General features: G+C 44.7%; 1 protein-coding gene across 7 annotated transcripts in view; it reads left to right on the top strand.

The window, feature by feature from the left end:
- FRMPD3 (FERM and PDZ domain containing 3) overlaps window positions 1-22,589 on the top strand; it is a 1,010,703-nt gene that overhangs the window by 639,574 nt on the left and 348,540 nt on the right. For all 7 annotated transcript variants that reach the window (XM_063936980.1, XM_063936981.1, XM_063936979.1 and 4 more), the window contains one exon: window positions 5,683-5,802. In XM_063936980.1, coding sequence (XP_063793050.1) covers window positions 5,683-5,802 — 120 coding nt within the window. The remainder of the gene's footprint in view (window positions 1-5,682; window positions 5,803-22,589) is intronic.

Raw genomic sequence — 22,589 nt, 5'->3', positions numbered from 1 at the left:
ACGGTGCACAGTAGTCTTCATTATTAAATTTACGCCGCACAGTAGCATCACTACACCAGGTAGAGCCCCTTTTACCCATTACGGCAGACAGATTCCCCTATTTACACATTACGGCAGACAGCGACCACCTTTTACACCTTACGGCAGATATCGTCCCCCTTTTTACAAATTACGGCAGACAGCGTCCCCCTTTTTACACATTATGGCAGACAGCATCCCCTTTATACACATTACGGCAGACAGCGTCCCCCTTTTTCAACATTACGGCACACAGCGTCCCCTTTTTACACATTATGGCAGACAGCATCCCCTTTTTACACATTACAGCAGACAGCGTCCCCCTTTTTACACATTACGGCAGACAGCGTCCCCCTTTTTACACATTACGGCTGACAACGTCCCCCTTTTTACACATTACGGCAGACTGTGTCCCCCTTTTTACAAATTACGGCAGACAGCATCCCCTTTTTACACATTACGGCAGACAGCATCCCCATTTTTACCCATTACGGCAGACAGCGTCCCCATTTTTACACATTACTGCAGACAGCAAAATTACATAGCCTTCTCCTAATAGGATAAAACCGTATAAACTATTTATTAACAGAGCACAATGTTTTTATGTTTGACATACAATAGTACACACATGTGGGAGCTGCTCTGTCTACATACCTGGGTAGGACACTTTGGATGGGGAACCAAGCATTCAATTTACACAGGTGGTAAATGTCAGCTACTGCATCAGAACTAATCACAGGAGAGACATTGACTTCCATGCCACATCACTATTTCTGCTGTGGGGTACACTGGGCTCCACAGGGAATGACATTGGGGTGTAGAGTAGGTTCTTGAGCCGAGGCACCAACAGGCTCAAAGCTTTGACTGTTCCCAGAATGCCTAGTGCTGCCTCCTCTATAGCCCCGCCTCCATGCACTGGGCTCAGTTTTGTAGTTGGTGCCATGCAGTAAGCAGGCACTTAACAGGGGGGCTTCTCCAGCAGCCCTAAAAGAAGCTTTTTAAAGAAAATTGAAGACTTCAAGGGCTGCAGCAGAGACACTAGCAGTGTTAGATGTCAGTGAGACATCTCCTGCTGCAGCTCCATCATCTCTTCCAGCGGCGCTGTACACTCCCTGGCCCTGGTTGTACGGGTACCTACAGCGGAGGCTCCGGTTTTCTTCTAATGTTAGTCACACACACAGCCGCTGTTCTCCCGAATCGTGTGGCCGCACTACAGGGAGGAGGTATGGGACCCGCTGTAAATCGCGATCCAGTGCGGCCGGTGGGAGGCGGGCCACGCGCACTGTCGTGGACACTGTGGCAGTACAGAGACCTTACTAGACCACCAGGGCATGGGCACAGGTCGGTTTTCTCTCACAAAACCGTTTTATTAAGCCCTTAGTACCCGGTGGTGAAGTCCAGCACTCACTCCCAGTCAGTGTTTGGGTGCCATTACACAGAGCAACACTGTTCCTGGGACTGTTTGGGCAAATCCTCCTCTGTAAAGCTGCGTGTCTGTCAGCGCTGTGCATTTTACAGGACACTTAAGTATTCTACATGTCTGCTGACAGTGTTAGTTAAGAAAAAGTGCATTTAGTCAGGGTTATTTAGTACAAGTACCCTGTGATATACATCCAGTCTTTACTGTGCATTGTTATATCTAATTAAGTGTATAGCTATACACAGTGCCGTAACTAGAAATTTTAGTGCTGTGCACAAGATAGGGCATTGGCGCTCCCCTCTATGTAAAAAAGGGGCCGTGCGCGCCGTAGACGCGTGCAAAAAATATAGGGATTCATGGGGAAGGGGTGTGGCAACAAAATAATACCAAATCACAATACATATTATAGTAGTCTCTATTATTCAAATTATTCCGCACAGTAGCGCCACTACACCAGGTACAGCCCCTCTTACACATTACGGCGGACAGATTCCCCTTTTTACACATTACGGCATACAGCATCCCCTTTTTACATATAATGGCAGACAGCGTCCCCTTTTTACACATTATGGCAGACTGCGTCCCCCTTTTTACACATTACGGAAGACAGCGTCCCCTTTTTACACATTACGGCAGATAGTCCCCCTTTTGACACATTATGGAAGACAGCGTCCCCTTTTTACACATTACGGCAGACAGCGTCCCCCTTTTTACACATAACACCAGACAGCGTCCTCTTTTATACACATTATGTAGACAGACAGATAGACAGATAGATAGATAGAATAGATGATACTTAGCATCTCTCAGGCAGTCAGGCTCCTCGGTGCTGGCAGCTCCGGGTGGCAGCAGAGAAGGAGGAGGATGAGGGAAGGGGACTGGAGCCGCAGCAGCGCACTGTAATTACCAGTGGCGCCGCATGCAGCTGTACCTCTCCTTCAGCATTGGCTGGCCGCTGCTGTGAATGCAGTGATCACGCTGAGCAAAAATAAAGTGGGTCCTAAGGACCCCTCACTTTTAAAAATTGGGGTCCCATATGTCTTTTTCTGGGTCCCATCGGAATGAAGGTTCTTATTAATCTTATTATATATAAAATATAAAAACACAGACTTGATTTGGACACTACACAAATGTTGCAAGTTGTGGAGGGGGTGACAATGCTGCTGCATACAGGATGTTCAGCACCAGAGCAGTAACTAGACATTTTAGGTGCCCCCGCCTCTCCCATTTTCATCGGGTATGGTCACATAATAGTACCAATTCACATTACACCACACAATAGTGTTATTCGCATTACATCACATAGCAGTGCCACTTATACACATTGCGCCAGGTAGAGCACGTTATACACATTGCGCCAGGTAGAGCACGTTATACACATTGCGCCAGGTAGAGCACTTTATACACATTGCACAAGGTAAAGCACGTTATACACATTGCGTCAGGTAGAGCACTTTATACACATTGCGCCAGGTAGAGCCCTTTATACACATTGCGCCAGGTAGAGCCCTTTATACACATTGCGCCAGGTAGAGCATGTTATACACATTGTGCCGGGTAGAGCATGTTATACACATTGTGCCAGGTAGAGCACTTTATACACATTGCGCCAGGCAGAGCATGTTATACACATTGCACCAGGTAGAGCACTTTATACACATTGCTCCAGGTAGAGCACGTTATACACATTGCGCCAGGTAGAGCACGTTATACACATTGCACCAGGTAGAGCACATTATACATATTGCACCAGGTAGAGCACTTATTAGTTATGTATAAAATGCCTACTTCATGACTTCACTACACAGCGAAGCACTAATAGCTACACGTAACATACAACAATGCAAACAGAAGAGTATTTATATATTGTTTGGGATACATGACAGGATCATTCACATTAACTGGGCTGACAAAGGAATCTTGCTTGCAGGTCGCATTACATCTCAGTATCAGGGAGAGCGGCATTGGCGGGGTTAGCAGGAAAATTCAGAGGGCGGGGGTCACAGCTCCCACTTGATGGTTACAGGGTTCCCATAGTAATGGTGGATTGTCGGGAGCAATTGGTGAGTGGGTTATTTGGGCAAACAATAAGGTCTGTGCTCTTATCAGGATACCAGCAGGCAGCTGCACAATCCACAGCAAGGTGCACAGCCTGAAATGACCCAGACCCCTCATTGGAATGCAAATTATTGGCATTCAGCAATCCCCCCAGCAAGTCCAGCCACACCATCCCCACACCACTCCCGTGGGAACTCCCAGCCGCAATTACAGCAGGTCCAGCCACCTCCCCAGACCCCCAGATGCTGCAGGAACCCCCACCCGCTTGTGACCCACTCACTGCCACAGCATTAGGACTCACCCGTGGCTATACCGCAGTCACCACCGCTGCATGCGACCTATTGACTGTCACAAGTGACTCACTCACTGGGGGCACTGAGTCACTCCTGGCAGTTCCGTATGCTGTGTAGACTGTGTGTGCTGCTGGAAGTGGGCGGGGGGAGGAGGGTGCCCAGTCCGCTCTGATCCCTCTGGCGTCACCCCGGTCCGGGAAGCTGTGGAAACCTTGTGCAAGGAAGGAGTCTCCCCCATGTGGGAGGTGTCATGGCCGAGGCTGGCATGGAGCACACTGGGCTGCTTGGGGACCACATGCCGCTCACTGTAACATTGCTCTTCCAGCAGCCCACGGCCTGAGCGGCGGCAGCAGCAACAGTGGCATCCACGTCCACGGGACTCATACAGTGCCCAGCATCTGCCTATCCGTGATGGGACGGGGCCTAATGGGAGCGCGGGGAACAATTTGGATGGGATGCAGCACTGATTGGGTGGGAGACAAGTCTGAGGATTCCTATTGGGCGCAGTGAGATGCTGAAGGAGAGGGGACTGCTGCAGCGGTGCCGCTACCAGTTACATAGCTCTGCTGTGGCTCCCTGCTCCCTCCTCCTCCTTCTCCACTGCTCCCTCTCCTCCTCCAGCACAGTCGGCTTGTAATGAGTCAAGTTGACTCATTACAAGCCGCTGGCCGTTACGCCCCCAGTACGACTGCGCTGTGTACAAGGCACACCACGCACACACGTAGTAATGGCACTGGCATCCAGTATCCGCCATTACTACAGTGGGACTGCAGTGCCACTCTAGATGGGCCAGGTGTTTGTGCTGCACACTTGTGTCGCTTAGCTTTGCCATATAGCTACCTCATTGCAACTCTTTTTACTTCTTTGCATGATGTGCTGTTTGGGGACTAGTTTTTTTTAAGTGCCATCCTGTCTGCCACTGCAGTGCCACTCTTAGATGGGCCAGGTGTTTGTGCCGCACACTTGTGTCACTTAGCGTTTGTGCCGCCCACTTGTGTCATTTAGCTTAGTCATACAGCCACCTTGATGCAACCTTTTGGCCTAAAAACAATATTGTGAGGTGTGAGGCATTCAGAATAGACTGGAAATGAGTGGAAATGAATGTTATTAAGGTAATAATACAGTAGGATCAAAATTACCCCCAAATGATGTGAGTTTAGCTGTTTTTATGTTTGTTTTTTTCAAATCACCCAGATCCAAAACCAAAACCAATCCAGATCCAAAACACGAGCATGGAACCAGAGCCAAAACCAAAACACAAAACATGAAAAGTGCCCGCCGCACAGCTCTATTAAAAACATGTTCATGAATTACATCTTACAGGCTAGTAAGGCAAGGATGAAGCTGAGGTGCAGTCATATATATAGCTCATTAACAATTAGAAAAAGGTGCATTTATACAGGCAAATTTTGAACTCTTTTGTGTATGTGTTTGTGATCCTACAGATTCTTAGCAGGGACATGCAGTGAACTAAATGGCTCAGGAGACACTGGCTAGCACCAGAGCCAGATTTACATGCAATATATGAGCCAAAGGGTACATGTGGGAATTATACACAGGTGCAGCAGTATAAACTCCTGGAAATTTGATGAGTTATGATCAGAGACGTGCAGAACAGTTAGGCGCCTCACCTGCCATAGACTTTTTACTCCAGAGTTTTGGCTATAAAAATGATTAGAATAATGCAAACAAGATATTTCAAACAAATTATTTGTATTTTTCATATACTTTATACAGTGAAAACTCTGGCACAAATTTGGTATGACAGTAAAGGCTGAGCCTCACCTGCCTCACATCACCGCAGGTCACTGATTCTTAGTGATGCCTAGTGTATGTATATAGTCATTTATTTTGTGCTATATACAACTGTAATTATGTATTTGTTCTTCCTAGGTTGTGCATCGAACTCACTATCAAGGTATGAGATGTTTGTTCAGAGTCTGTTTTTTTCCCAAAGACCCAGCTGATATTCTACATTTGGATCCTGCAGCATTTGAGTATCTGTATATACAGGTAACGAAACAAGACATAAAAGTCATACAGACAATGAATATAATAATCAAGATTTTACAATGTGCAATTTGATATATATACTGTAGACCTCAATATGTATCTTCCTATAATGGGAACTTGCAAACTGATCAATGAAATACAGTATATGTGACATATGGGTGTATGCACTTAGGGTTTTAGAGAGACTCTTAGGGGTAAATTTACTAAGATGGAAGTTCTATTTAAGATGGGATGTTGCCCATAGCCACCAATCAGATGACAGGTATTATCTTCTAGAAGGTCCTAGATAAATGAGAAGTAGAATCTGATTGGTTGCTATGGGCATAGCAACCAATCAGATTCTACTTCTCATTTATCTAGGACCTTCTAGAAGATAATACCTGTCATCTGATTTGTGGCTATGGGCAACATCCCATCTTAAATAGAACTCCCATCTTAGTAAATTTACCCCTTATAGAGAGATAAAGTCAACAGTGATAAAGTAACAACCAACCAGTACAACACAGGCACCTTAATTTCATAGCCCCAAGGAATCCAATAAATTAAAATATAACCTCTATTAATTTTACCTGAAAACTCTTGGCCATGGAAATATAAACTAAAATATACTATACAACGGTGAAAATGTCTATGTGATAATAAATATTAAAAGGCTCTCAATTGTATTTAATCTCATATAGATATACTGTAGATATCTTTGTGTCATTTATATGTTGATGCAATATATATTATACTGGGGAACAGTCAATCTGTTGCCAGGGATTTAAGAGTTGATTTCCATTAATTTTGTGCTTCAGATAATGAATATGCCATGCTTATTTTTCATTTGGCTCTAGTTTTGAGCTATGCATATGTCTAATATTTATGAAAAATGTAATTAAACAGTGTTAAAAAAAAATTTATTCTGACTAAATTTGATTGGTAAAATGTTATAAAAAGACACAGGATAATTACATACATAAGTGTTAGGAAGCTATGAGAACTATTTTTTGTAGGATCTTCTTTTGTATTCTTGTTGTGGGCAGTCCCTCTGCAGACTCCAACAGTAATCGTCCATCATGTGACGATCCCACCTTCCTTGATATCTTTCTTCCATTACCTGAATATCCTGGTGGAACCCTTCTCCCTTTTCATCACTTAAATCTCCTAGATTGGACGGGAAGTGATCTAAATGGCTGTACAAAAAATTTACTTTAATACTAATGTTGGCACCTACTTTGTGGAATCATTGTAGCATGTTGTGGACTAATTCCTGGTAGCTATCGGCCTTGTGATTGCCTAAACATTTTTGAAACAGGTTGAACACGATGGGCAATTTGCCTCTATTCAACCTCAATTACTATGTTACTATGTTACTATATGTTACTATGTTACTATGAATGACAGACATATAACTCGGCCATGCTTCAGATTCAGTTTCAGTCATAGATGTGGTAAAATTCGAATCCTTCACCAGTTTCCGTTTCTGTGGGCCGTCAAAAATTCCTTCCTTTAATTTTTCAATACTAAGAGATGGAAATGTTCGACAAATTGTTTCACATCTATCACCTGACTTGTCCAATGCTTTTACAAATTGTTTCATTAAATCCAGTTTGATATGGAGAAGCGGCAGTATGATTTTTTTTCCTGATGATAAAGGGCTCATGAATGATGTTGGCTTCTCCTACAGTTATAACTTCTCTTGTAGGCCATACAGATTGCTGCCAGAGCTTTTATTTTGCATGACTATCCCATAAGTCAGTGGCTCTCAAACTGTGTGCCGTGGCACCCTGGGGTTCCGTGAGGCTCTTGAAGAGCTGCCTTGGGTTGGTGCTCAAGGCCCAAATCAAATTATTTATGAAGAAGTGATAGGCAAAATCAGTGCTAGTGGCTGTAAATCATAAAACATGGACAAAGAGAAGCACAACTGTACACTACCACATAACTGAACCTAAGGACAACAGGTAAGCACACCTTACTTAATTTATATATTTTTTTAACTACATCAATAATAAACTTTTATCCTCGGGGTGCCATGAAAATAATGCTGATTCTGTAGGGTGCCGTGATTCAAGAAAGTTTGGGAACCACCATTGCCATATGCATATGTGACAAGGATAATTAGTATATTGACTTTCCTGCCCAAGAAGAAAGTTTTCCATTTTTAAATCGACAATAACAGACCACTGATGCTGAGAATAAGCTATTTTTTCTAAGACTAACTTGATATTTTCTTACTGTTCTTTAAGTTTTGTTGAATGACCGCTAGGAATCAATGCTAATTTATTCCCATTGTGCAGTATTACACATTTTAAACTACTTTTAGAACTATCCAAGAAGAGCCGGCAGTCAAACTTTGTGAGGCTCTTATCTTGCTGGCTTATGTGACATCCAAAATAAGTCTGATATGCTTATTTTATGAATACAGTTATATATTTTCTTTTGCAACACTATATTTGCCACAAATGTAATAAAAAATATCAGGGTTGTTAGTACACCGTCTCCAAGAAGAACTAATTTTTACGACAAAAATGTTTTGTTTCACACATTCAGTGCTAACTTCCAACAAAAGGTGATGACATACTGAACAAGACAATGCCAACCGGTGGGAAATTGGTTGGGGTGGCACAGAATGATGGCTGAACAAAGGAACAGGAGATGTGCTAACTGCGTCACTCGGTCCGTTGCGCCTCTCTGTTTGCTGGGAGGAGGCGTGGCTGTGGTCTGAGGATGTCCCAGCAGGCTCAGCAATGCACTGCCATGCCTCCTCCAAGCGTTAGTGAGGAGATATGAATGTGTTATGTGTCTCAAATGTGACTACCATTTCACAAATAACACAAATTATTGTTATTGTTGAAAGAGGGTAGTTGTTAAAAAAGCAAAACTAAGTTGATTCTGTTAAGTAGAGTGGCATAGACTAGTAAGGTACTTCAAATGGAGAAAAATAATAGAATTTCATAATTTTCATTAACTTCCTAATTTCCTAATTTTCATTAATAATAATAATAATAATAATAATAATAAGAGAAGCCCTGGACATACTTACCCTGTGCGACGATCTCAGCGATGATGGTGCGGCTTTGATGTCAGACATCCGCTCTCCGTTCTCCTGGACACGCCTGAGTTTTCCTTACCACTACCCAAAAATGGCCGCCATCGGACAGGTGACTCCCCGGAATGCCTTCCATCTGTCAGTCATCTTGCGGTCGCCGCTGCGACCGCTTTCTTTGTTTCCAGCGTCGTAGTGTGCGCAAGTTTCCAATGATGCGTGTGCGCAATGCGCACGCCGCGCATGCATAGTTCCGGCCCGATTGCACCACTGCGAGGAAGTGCAGCGTGTGATCGGGTCGGAATAACCACCATAATCTTTGCAACTCTCTATCAAGTCAGCCTGTTGGTTACAATAACACAATCTTGTCTTATGCTTCAAATATTAAGGGGGTAATTCCAAGTTGATCGCAGGAGGATATTTTTTAGCAGTTGGGCAAAACCATGTGCACTGCAGGGGGGGCAGATATAACATTTGCAGAGAGAGTTAGATTTGGGTGGGTTATTTTGTTTTTGTGCAGCGTAAATACTGGCTGCTTTATTTTCTTTTTCATCCACTAGGGGTCACTGGAGTACTCTTGGGATATGGACGGCTTCCACAGGAACAAGGCACTGAATAAATTAATTTTGGAACTACTCCTCCCCTCCATATCCCAGAGTACCTCAGTGTTTTTTCTGTGCTCAACGTAGAAACAAGGCTTGTGGAGCTTATCCACATTCATTGGAATTTTTTCTAATTTTTTCTTTTTCAACAATTTCCACATCTCTTCCCCCCTTCCAATAGGCGTGGGTCTGTGATAGTGGAAGCTGCTACTAGCAGCTGTGGGTGTCAGGCCTCTCAAAAAAGAGCTCCCTCATGACCACGTGCAGGACTGCCTGCAGGAAAGGCTGGACAGAGCTTAAAAGAAGAAGCCCCGTCATAGCCCTCACCACAAGGAGTCCAGGTATGTTGGGTTGGGACGGTCAGCTCACGCTGCCGCCCCACTGTGTGGGGATACTGTGATGCAGGGGTGTTAGGAGAGCCGCCCGCCGCCGCTTCCAGCGCCGTCGCCACTTACAGTCCCCGCCGCCGTTACCTAGTTACCGCTCCCTGAGCCGCGCGGCCACCTTCGGAGGTTTTACATGCATAGGCCGCTTCACAGCTCTATGCAGTGCGCTCCCCGGCTCCCGGTACCGCCTCCTGGCCTCTTCTCAGTGCGCATGTAAGCCCGGCTCCGTGTACAGAGAGCGGTACACGGAGCACGGGGAGGGGGGGGGCACATAGCAGGGAAGGCAGTAGTACGCCCTTAGCAACAGCAGCGCTGCAGGTTTTTTTTTAGTAGGCTATTAAGCCTTGCTTATATCAGGATGTGCAGTTTAGGGGGATAATGTGCATTTTGTGTTATACTGGAAACTTGGCATATTTAACCATGCTTTCTGGGTTTTTTTTTCCCCTGTCTGTTTCCAGAGTTCCTGTACTACATCTCTACTTCACTAAAGGAGGTGTTAGGGGGGAATTTGGGATCAGGTTTTCATATTGCTGGCGTGCACTGCACTTAGCCAAATATATATATATATATATATATATATATAAATATAAGAACCTTAGTGCTATTTATTTACTGAGTCGTGCAAATTGTCTGTTTGTATTTTGTATTGTCTGTCTGCATAATGAGTAAGGCACCAGCAAAAACTAAAAAGTTTCCCTGCCATGTCTGTAAAAGTGTGTTGCCTGATGGATCTACCACATGTACAGAATGTTTTGTGAATTCAGCTACAAATACAATTTCCACTCCGGTTTTAAAACCAGTTTCATCTCCAGACCCTCCATGGGCTATGCTTGCAAATGTCCTGGTTGTATTGCAATCAGAATTGGCCTACACTCGACAAGAGCGGGAAGCGGCAAGATCTGAGTCTAAGGTGAGACCACTAGAACTACCGGAGGGGTCTCAATCTTACCAAAAGTCCAAGTCCGCTTTGGGTGGAAGGGATAAGTTTAATTTGTCTTATGATTTGCCAGTTTCTGCTAGGTTGCTTTCAGATAATTCTATGCTAGACCTCACTGCGCAGGATGAGGGTGAGGAGGGCGAAGTAGACCAGCAGTCAGATAGTGACGATTTTGACAGCCCGTCATTGATAATCTCATCAGAGCGGTGCATCAGTCTCTGAAGTTTACAGAAACTGAGGAGCCTCTGACTAATGATGAAGTCGTCTTTACTAAACGACAGAGATCTCCGATGTGTTTTCCTGTTTCGGAATCTCTTAATAAGATGTTACTAGAAACACGGAAGAATCCGGATAAACGGTTTTCTATACCTCGCAGATTTAAGTCAAGTTACCCGTTTCCAGAGTCCATGACAGCTACATGGGAGAATCCGCCATTGGTGGATTCGTCCGTGTCCAGACTTACAAAGAAATTAACCATACCAGTACCAACTGCTACTACGCTTAAGGACCCTTCGGACCGTAAAATAGAAGCTATGCTAAAGTCCATGTATATAGCAGCAGGAGTGCTGCTGAGACCTGGGTTGGTTGGCATTTGGGTAACTAAGGCGCTAATGGTATGGATAAAAGAACTCAAGTCTGCCCTACAGGACGATCATCTTATACTTCTTGCTGATCAAATCTGGGAAGCTGCTGACTATCTATGTACAGCTTCTACTGACGTCTGTCAGCTCACTTCTCGCCTTTCACCATCGCTAGTTACAGCATGACGAGCACTCTGGCTGCGTTCTTGGCAAGCGGAGGTCAAAAAAGGTATAGAGGCGTTACCTTACAGTGGCGAGAAGCTGTTCGGTCCTGAGTTGGACAAATGGATTTCTGAGGCCACGGGAGCAAAGTCTGTTTTTTTACCATTGCCTCCAACGGTACCTAGACGGAAATACTCTGGTCCAGCGTTCAAATCCTTTAGACCTCACTCCTTTCGTGGGCGCGGCAGAGGAGCGGCCACACCTGGTAGAAGAGGTCGGGGATGTGGTTTCCAGCAAACCAACACAAGTCGTCAGGACGCTAAGGTCGCCAACAAGCCAGTGGCATGACGGGCTCCCAGCCCATCTCGGATCTCCAATTGTGGGAGCACGCCTTCAGGCGTTCCAGGTGGCGTGTCTCCAAACGTCCACAGATGGGTGGATCCGCAATTTACTGTTAAAAGGTTACAAAATAGAGTTCGATTGTCTCCCGCCATTGCGGTTTTTCAAGACAGGACTGCCTGTGTCGGACGACAAGAAGGCGGTTCTGCAGATTGCCATTCAGTCGCTGCTGAATGCAGCAGTTTTGATTCCGGTCCCTGTACAACAACAACAACAAGGTCAGGGTTATTATTCCAGTCTGTTTGTGGTACCAAAGCCGGATGGCTCGGTCAGGCCAATATTGAACTTAAAGGGTCTTAATCAGTACGTCACTTACTACAGATTCACGATGGAATCTCTGCATTCAGTAATTGCAGGTTTAGAGCCACAGGAATTCATGATTGCACTGGATCTCAAAGATGCGTACTTACACATTCCGATCTGGCCACCTCATCAGAGGTTCTTGCGGTTTGCAATACGGCAGGACCATTACCAGTTTCAGGCTCTACCGTTTGGCCTTTCGTCAGCGCCTCGGGTATTCACCAAGGTGATGTCTGTGATGATAGCTCATCTCAGATCCCTGGGAGTGATAATTGTTCCGTATTTGGACAATTTGCTCATCAAGGCTCCGTCTCAACAGATGCTCCTTCAACAGGCGTTGCTAACATACAATGTACTAGTTCGGCACGGTTGGATAGTCAATTTCAAGAAATCACATCTGATTCCGTCTCAACGACTTCAATTCCTAGGTATGATTCTCGATACAGTAAATCAAAGAATTTACCTACCAGAACAGAAAGTACAGGTCATTCGTCATCTGGTACAATTAGTACTCAAGCCACGCACAGTCTCGGTACATTTGTGCATTCGCCTCTTAGGCACAATGGTGGCGGCTTTCGAAGCGCTTCAGTTCGGAAGATTTCACTCATGCCCTTTTCAACTAGATGTGCTAGCACAGTGGTCGGGCTCGCATCTGCAGATTCACCACAGGGTGAGGTTGTCGCCACGGACCAGAGTGTCTCTACTCTGGTGGCTCAATGTACACAATCTAACCGCAGGGAAACGGTTCGGCGCCTGGAATTGGATAATTCTATCGACAGACGCGAGTCTCAGAGGCTGGGGAGATGTCGTTCAAAGTTATCGGCTCCAGGGTTTACTGCATTTAATTATGCATCTGTTAAGATTATAACTAAAGCTGTCTCACTGTAAAAGTAGTATCTCTGTGCCTCACACAAATTCTTAAGTTACTTTAGTATTCAAGGAAACCTATTGGTATGCAAATCTTGGCAATTTTGACTTTGACAGTATATATATATATATATATATATATATATATGACTGTTTTCCATATACAGCAAACTACTGTATTTAGAGGTTATATCACTATTTATCTGTCTTTCCTGCTCTTGAGATCAGAGGAGCGGATCCTTATTCAGATACTATTGCATTTATTATTTGTGCTTCTCTTAGCTAACCAATGGGTATGAGAATAAAATGTGAAAAAACTGGCCTATGAAATAAATAAATGTTGTATTTGATAATATATGCTTATGAGAGAAAGACTATGAGAAAAACTGCTTACTTAATTTTTTCAGCAGAGAAAACAATTGTGTGACCGCATATAGAGGTTGTCTGCTTCTGCAAAAATATTGGCATTTATCTTTCTTACCAGATTATGTGCTTTTGTGAAAGGCACTTGCCGAAGGGTTAACATGCATGTTATATATGACAGTATCTGCCTATGAATCAGAAATTTATGGGGATTATAAGAGAACCATTTATTTTTGATAACAGACCTGTTCCTTATATATAACACTTCCATTAGGAGCTACCTTTGTCTCTTCTGCTCATTGTGTGAAAAGAATATTGGAGAGAGATCCAGATATGCTGGCATGTTTCCTATACTGTATACAACAATCCTATTAGGAGCTAAACTTGTTTCTTTTGCTCCTGATGTGAAAAGAGCATTCACTGAGAGATCCAGATAAGCTGGCCTGTTTTCCATATACAGCAAACCCATCATATGTTATATTAATATCTAGCTGTCTCTCCTGCTCCTGAGATAAAAGGAGTGGTTTCATTTTTTATATGACTAATGCATGTATTATTTTTGCTTATTTAGGCTAACCCATCTGTATGGGAATGAAATGTGATAAACACTTGCCTATTAATTAAAATGTAAGTTATATCTAGTGATGTGCATCGGACATTTTTCGGGTTTTGTGTTTTGGTTTTGGATTCGGTTCCGCGGCCGTGTTTTGGATTCGGACGCATTTTGGCAAAACCTCCCTTAAAATTTTTTGTTGGATTTGGGTGTGTTTTGGATTCAGGAGCTTTTTTTCCAAAACTCCTCAAAAACAAAAATCCCACCCAACCCATCCCACCCACCCTTATGTTGTATAAACAGGACATGCACACTTTAACAAACCCATCATTTTAGCAACAGGGTCTGCCACACGACTGTGGCTGAAATGACTGGTTGGTTTGGGCCCCCACCAAAGCAATCAATCTCTCCTTGCACAAACTGGCTCTATAGAGGCAAGATGTCCACCTCCTCCTCATCCTCCGATTCCTCACCCCTTTCACTGTGTACATCCTCCTCCTCACAGAGTATTAATTCGTCCCCACTGGAATCCACCATCACGGGTCCCTGTGTACTTTCTGGAGGCAATTGCTGGTAAATGTCTCCACGGAGGAATTGATTATCATTTATTTTGATGAACATCATCTTCTCCACATTTTCTGGAAGTAACCTCCTACGCCGATCGCTGACAAGGTTACTGGCTGCACTAAACACTCTTTCGGAGTACACACTGGAGGGGGGGCAACTTAGGTAAAATAAAGCCAGTTTGTGCAAGGGCCTCCAAATTGCCTCTTTTTCCTGCCAGTATATGTACGGACTGTCTGACATGCCTACAGTGATGCTGTCACTCATATAATCCTCCACCATTCTTTCAATGGTGACAGAATCATATGCAGTGACAGTAGACAACATGTCAGTAATCGTTGGCAGGTCCTTCAGTCCGGACCAGATGTCAGCTATCACTCCTGACTGCCCTGCATCACCGCCAGGGGGTGGTTTTGGAAATTTTATCCTTTTCCTGGCAGCTCCAGTGGTGGGAGAAAATGAAGCAGCCACCTCTTCCCATCCAGTGTTCGGAAGGTCAGGCATCGCAACCGACACAATTGGACTCTCCTTGGGGATTTGTGATTTAGAAGAACGCACAGTTCTTTGCTGTGCTTTTGCCAGCTTAACTCTTTTCATTTTTCTAGCAAGAGTATGAGTGCTTCCATCCTCATGTGAAGCTGAACCACTAGTCATGAGGAACATAGGAGAGGGCCTTAGCCGTTCCTTGCCACTCTGTGTTGTAAATGGCATATTGGCAAGTTTACGCTTCTGCTCAGACGCTTTTCATTTAGATTTTTGGTTCATTTTACTGAACTTTTGTTTTTTGGATTTTACATGCTCTCTATTATGACATTGGGCATCGGCCTTGGCAGACGACATTGATGGCATTTCATCATCTCTGCCATGACTAGTGGCAGCAGCTTCAGCACAAGGTGGACGTGGATCTTGATCTTTTCCTATTTTACCCTCCACATTTTTGTTCTCCATTTTTTAATGTGTGGAATTATATGCCAGTAATATATCTGGAATTAGACGGCAGTAATGTCTGGAATAGATACCACTAGATAGATACCAGATACCACTGTGACTGGAATGATGATGACCTATGCACAGTGACAGGACACTACCACAGCACCCTACAGCAGCAAGATGCAGCACAAGACACTGGACTTTTAGTCACCACAATGTAGCACTGACACTGAGCACAGATTTTAAGCATTGTTCAGGATACTAGAAGTGACACGGAGCTGCAAGATACAGCAATGGCCTACTGTACTGTACTACTATATACTGGTGGTCACCACAATGCAGCACACTGAGCACAGATATTGAGCTTTTCAGGCAGAGAACATAGCCACGTCCTCTCTGCTCAATCGACAATGCACGAGTGAAAATGGCGGCGACGCGCGGCTCTTTATATGGAATTCGAATCTCGCGAGAATCCGTCAGTGGGATGATGATGTTTTCCCCCGTTCGGGTTTTGCGTGTTAGGCGGGAAGAACCAAGGCTGCCTCGGACCTGTGTAGACCACGTGAAGTTCGGGGGGGTTCGGATATCGACGAACCGAATCCGCTCATCTCTAGTTATATCTAATTATATATGCCTATGAGTCAGAAACTTATGTGGACTATAATACCCCTTTCACATTGCACAAATAACCCGGTATCGACCCGCTATATTGCCGGGTCGACACGGGTCACTGTGCGATGTGAAAGGGGCCATGGAGAATTCCCGGGTTGCCTGACCCGGTAATTCAACCCTGGTTTTATAGAAGGGTTATTCCCGGGTTGAATACCGGGTCAGTGGCAGCGTGAATGGGTCGATGCAACCCGGGACCCGTTCACTACCGACATAAGGAGAGGCGGCGCTGCCATCTTCGCCCCCCCCCCCCCCCCCCCCCCCCCCCGCTGCTATGGCAATCGAACCGGGTCTGGAAGCCTGCCGAAGCCTTCTGTTAGGGTCCAATGCCAGATTCCACCCGGGAAGGACCCGTTTCCAATTTCCGGGTGGGAACCGGCATTGGAGATGTGAAAGGGGTATAAGAGAGCTGTTTATTTTTGATAGCGGAGAACATAATCATACTGTGCATATAGAGTTTGCCTGCTGAAAATGGGCCTAATCCAGACCTGATCGCTAGGCAGCGATTTTTGCAGCCCTGCAATCAGATAGTCGCTGCCTAGTGGGGGAGTGTATTTTAGCTGTGCAAGAGTGCGAATGCACAAACTGATTTTTTGCAGTCTCTGCGCAGCCCAGGACTTACTCAGCCATTGTGATTATTATTTTATTATTATTATCCTTTATTTATATGGCGCCACAAGGGTTCCGCAGCGCCCAATTACAGAGTACATAAATAATCAAACAGGAAAACAGCAACTTACAGTTGATGACAGTATAGGACAAGTACAGGGTAAATGAACATAGTTACATCAGCAGATGACACTGGAATAAGTATCAGGTGGCAGAAGCCTGCTGGATTTGGTGCAGTTGTAGATTATTAAAGTAAGAAATGATAAGCACATGAGGGAAGAGGGCCCTGCTCGTGAGAGCTTACATTCTAAAGGGGAGGGGCAGACAGACAGGGGTGACACAGATGGGGTACATAGAGAGCGTAGAACAGAGGGTTAGGATGAGATTTGGCTGGATTTGGTGAAGAAGTGGGTCTTGAGAGCCCGTTTGAAGTTTTGTAGAGAGGTGGAGAGTCTGAGGGGGAGAGATAGGGAATTCCAGAGAAGTGGTGCAGCACGTGAAAAATCTTGGAGGTAGGAGTGGGAGGAAGTAATCCGTAGGCAGGAGAGTTGGCGTGCATTAGCAGAGCGAAGAGGATGGGTGGGAGTGTAAGGGGAGATAAGGTCAGAGATGGGAGAGGAGTGGGTGAGGGCTTTGTAAGCGAGTGTGAGAAGCTTGAAATGGATTCTGAAAGGGAAGGGGAGCCAGTGAAGGTCTAGTAAGAGAGGAGAGGTGGACGTAGTGCGTTTGGTGAGGAAGATGAGCAGGGCAGCAGCATTGAGGATAGATTGGAGTGGAGAGAGGTATTTGTCAGGAATGCCAGTCAGGAGGAGATTACAGTAGTCCAGTCTGGAGATGACCAGTGAGTGGATAAGAGTCTTAGTAGCATCCTGGGTCAGAAAGGGTCTGATCCTGGAAATATTTTTTAGATGAAAACGGCAGGTTTGTGAGAGGTGCTGAATGTGTGGTTTGAAGGAGAGGGAGGAGTCAAGGATATCTCCAAGACAGCGCACTTGGGGGCTAGAGGAGATAGTAGTGCCACCAATAGATAATGAGATAGTAGGAGGTGAGGTTATGAGGGAGGGAGGGAAGATGATCAGCTCGGTCTTAGACATGTTAAGTTTAAGAAAGCGCTGGGACATCCAGGAAGAGGTAGCAGAGAGACAATTGGAGATACGAGTGAGGAGAGCAGGGGAGAGGTCTGGAGGGAAAGATAGATTTGGTTGTCATCAGCATAGAGATGATATTGGAAACCAAAAGAACTAATGAGCTTACCTAGTGAGGACGTATAGAGAGAGAAGAGAAGAGGACCAAGGACAGAACATTGGGGTACCCCTACAGTTAGTGGAAGTGAGGGGGAGGTGGAGTCATGAGAGGAGACAGAGAATGAATGGTCAGAAAGGTAGGAGGACAGCCAAGAGAGGGCAGTGTCACGCAGACCAATGGAGTGAAGGATTTGCAGCAGGAGAGGATGGTCCACAGTGTCAAAAGCAGCAGAGAGATCAAGTAGAATAAGTAGAGAGTAGTGTCCCTTAGATTTAACAGCATGGAGGTCATTGCATACTTTTGTAAGGGCAGTTTCAGTGGAGTGGAGAGGACGGAAGCCAGACTGGAATGGGTCAAGCAGTGAGTGTGAGGAAAGAAAGGAAGTAAGGCAGTTGTAGACAATACGCTTAAGGAGTTTCGAGGCAAAAGGGAGGAGAGAGATGGGTCGGTAGTTGGAGAGAGTGTTTGGATCAAGGGTAGGTTTTTTAAGAATAGGAGAGATGAGTGCATGCTTGAAGGCAGAGGGGACAGTGCCTTATGAGAGGGAGATATTTAGAAGGTAGGAAAGATGAGATCAAGCAGAAGGAGAGAGGTAGCGGAGGAGGCGGGAGGGGATAGGGTCATGTGTGGAGGTGGGGAGGGGACAGGAACGAATGAGGGCCATTACTTCCTCTCCAGATGCATGGGAGAAAGATGTCAGAGTAGGTGCGAGGGATGGGGAGGGTTGATAACGGATGGGAGAAGGCTGGTTACTGAGGGTCTGGTGTGATGTGATGTCCTGACGTATGAAGTCAATTTTGGATGTGAAGTAAGTGGCAAAGTCAAGAGCAGAGAGTGAGGAAGGGAGACGAGGTGGAGGTGGGCAGAGGAGTGAGTTGAGAGTGGCAAAGAGGCGCCGGGGGTTGGAAGACTGGGAGGAGATGAGGTTCTTGAAGTATGACTGTTTAGCAAGAGAAAGGGCAGCACTGAAGGATGAGAGCATAAGTTTGAAATGGAGAAAGTCTGCCTTAGAGCGTGATTTCCTCCAGTGTCGCTCAGCAGTACGTGAGCATTTTTGCAGATATCTGGTGCATTTGGTGTGCCAGGGTTTAGGTGTTAATTTGCGAGGGTGTATAGTGGTTGGTGGAGCAACAGAGTCAAGAGCAGAAGTAAGGGATGCATTGTATGTGGAAGTGGCTTGTTCAGGGCATGAGAGAGAGAGAATAGGAGAGAGAAGTGAGTCAAACAGGGAGGAAAGGAATGTGGTGTCAACAGCTTCAATGTTACGCTTAGTGATGGTAGCCTTAGGAGGTAGAGATGGGGAAGTCGAGAGAGATAGGTTAAAGGAGAGCAGGTGGTGGTCAGAGAGGGGAAATGGGGAGTTGGAGAAATCAGAAATATCACAGCGGTGAGTGAAGACCAGATCCAGTGAGCTCCCATTCATATGGGAGGGTGAGGAGGTCCACTGGGAGAGACCAAGTGAAGAGGTGAGGTTAAGGAGTTTAGAGGCAGAGGATACTGTGGGGATGTCAATAGGGATGTTGAAATTGCCTAGGATAATGGAGGGAATGTCAGAAGAGACGAAGTGAGGAAGCCAGGAAGCAAAGTTGTCTATGAATTTGGAAGCAGTGCCAGGGCGGCGGTAAATGACAGCTACTCTAAGATGGACTGGTTGGAAGAGGCATATGGCATGGACCTCAAATGTATAGAATGTAAGGGATGGTTCTGGTGGTATGAGTTGGTAGGAGTAGGTAGAAGGTAAAAGGACCCCAACACCACCCCCATGGCGACCCCCAGGTCGGTGTGTGTGTGTGTGTGAATGTGAGGCCCCCAGCAGAGAGAGCAGCAGGAGAAGTAGTGTCAGATGGCGTAATCCAAGTTTCAGTAATGGCTAGTAGGTGTATGGAGTTGGAAATGAAAAGGTCATGAGTGGGGACCAGTTTGTTACAAACAGATCTGGCATTCCAGAGGGCACAGGATAGGGGGTATGAGTTTGTGGGAGAGATGTGAATGAGATTATCAGGGTTGCTGTAGCGATGAGGTGAGATTAACTTTGAGGGCAGGGATGATGAGAGAGTAGTGATGGTGCGGGTGCCTGAGCTAGGAGGGGAAACTGCAGGAGGTGGGCAGGGAGGGAGGTCAGTGTGATGTGGATGGGGGTGTGGGGAGGTGACAGGGAAGGGAGAGAGGGAGCAGGGCTGAGTTGTGGGGTAGCAGGACCATGGGGCAGAGGTGAATGAAAGTGGGGTAACAGGAAAGTAGGGGGAAGGAAACAGAGGGATGGAGGGGAGACAGAGGAGGAGGTGTAGGAGACTAGGGTGGAAGGATAAAAATACATTATTAGGTAGACACTGAGTGATGTGGGGAGTATAAGAAAGCTTTGACATAGTGTTAAGTAGGTAAATAGGTTGAGGGAAAGTGGAAGTAGGAGAGGAGACTGTAAAGGAATCAGAGCAGAAGAATTGCATAAATGCAGGTGAGAAAAGCAGTGGAGGCTCAATGGGTGTAGATTTTGTATGAAATGAGTCAAATGCGTAGATAAAGTGGGTGCAAAAATGGATTTGGGCTGTAAGAAATGAAATAATTGTGAGAGGGTTAAGCAGCAATGGTAATACTGTTTTTTTTTTTAAGTGTTTGTAGATGAGAAGATGAACTCACAATTGTCCAAAAGAAGATCTTTGTGATCCTGATTGTGGATGGAAACTTGATCTTACATATGTTTCTTTCTGCAAATGGGTTGCATAGTGTTCACAGAGTGAAAGTTGGAGGGTGATAAATTTGCATATACAGTTGATATTGATAAGTAGTTCATCTGTTGTTGTTTGTGTTGTTTGAGGTTTTCTTTCAGTTTTTCGTCCAGTTTAAGTCCAGGCTAAGTCCAGGCTTTGATATTAAAATGATATATCTACTCCCTTTGAGCACTACACCCTGGATCAATCAGCCAGGCTTAATCAGCCAACTATACTCTAGTATGAACTAACATTAACATGTGTAAGCTATAGGTTCACTGATTAAGACCCCACCCATTGCCCAACACCCACTGGTAGGCAATAAAAGCTAAAACAAAGAGATAATGATATGGGAGGAGGACATCCCAAAATTCCCCAAATATCTAACAATTAAACAGCCTAAATTCTGCATATAACTATAACTCTTGATTACCTAAACAAAACAGACACACTGCAGGCTATAGTATCCTAGTTCACTGTGCAGCTGTTGAGAGTTGTAGTAATTGTTTTGATTACCTAAACAAAACAGACACACTGCAGGCTATAGTATCCTAGTTCACTGTGCAGCTGTTGAGAGTTGTAGTAATTGTTTTGATTACCTAAACAAAACAGACACACTGCAGGCTATAGTATCCTAGTTCACTGTGCAGCTGTTGAGAGTTGTAGTAATTGTTTTGATTACCTAAACAAAATAGACACACTGCAGGCTATAGTATCTTAGTTCACTGTGCAGCTGTTGAGAGTTGTAGTAATTGTTTTGATTACCTAAACAAAACAGACACACTGCAGGCTATAGTATCCTAGTTCTCTGTGCAGCTGTTGAGAGTTGTAGTAATTGTTTTGATTACCTAAACAAAACAGACACACTGCAGGCTATAGTATCCTAGTTCACTGTCTAGCTGTTGAGAGTTGTAGTAATTGTTTTGATTACCTAAACAAAACAGACACTGCAGGCTATAGTATCCTAGTTCACTGTGCAGCTGTTGAGAGTTGTAGTAATTGTTTTGATTACCTAAACAAAACAGACGCACTGCAGGCTATAGTATCCTAGTTCACTGTGCAGCTGTTGAGAGTTGTAGTAATTGTTTTGATTACCTAAACAAAACAGACACACTGCAGGCTATAGTATCCTAGTTCACTGTGCAGCTGTTGAGAGTTGTAGTAATTGTTTTGATTACCTAAACAAAATAGACACACTGCAGGCTTTAGTATCTTAGTTCACTGTGCAGCTGTTGAGAGTTGTAGTAATTGTTTTGATTACCTAAACAAAACAGACACACTGCAGGCTATAGTATCCTAGTTCTCTGTGCAGCTGTTGAGAGTTGTAGTAATTGTTTTGATTACCTAAACAAAACAGACACACTGCAGGTTATAGTATCCTAGTTCACTGTGCAGCTGTTGAGAGTTGTAGTAATTGTTTTGATTACCTAAACAAAACAGACACACTGCAGGCTATAGTATCCTAGTTCACTGTCTAGCTGTTGAGAGTTGTAGTAATTGTTTTGATTACCTAAACAAAACATACACTGCAGGCTATAGTATCCTAGTTCACTGTGCAGCTGTTGAGAGTTGTAGTAATTGTTTTGATTACCTAAACAAAATAGACACACTGCAGGCTATAGTATCTTAGTTCACTGTGCAGCTGTTGAGAGTTGTAGTAATTGTTTTGATTACCTAAACAAAACAGACACACTGCAGGCTATAGTATCCTAGTTCTCTGTGCAGCTGTTGAGAGTTGTAGTGATTGTTTTGATTACCTAAACAAAACAGACACACTGCAGGTTATAGTATCCTAGTTCACTGTGCAGCTGTTGAGAGTTGTAGTAATTGTTTTGATTACCTAAACAAAACAGACACACTGCAGGCTATAGTATCCTAGTTCAC

Source organism: Pseudophryne corroboree, chromosome 8 (genome assembly GCF_028390025.1).
Source record: "Pseudophryne corroboree isolate aPseCor3 chromosome 8, aPseCor3.hap2, whole genome shotgun sequence".
Lineage (NCBI taxonomy): Eukaryota > Metazoa > Chordata > Amphibia > Anura > Myobatrachidae > Pseudophryne > Pseudophryne corroboree.
This window is presented reverse-complemented; position numbering and strand designations above follow the sequence as displayed.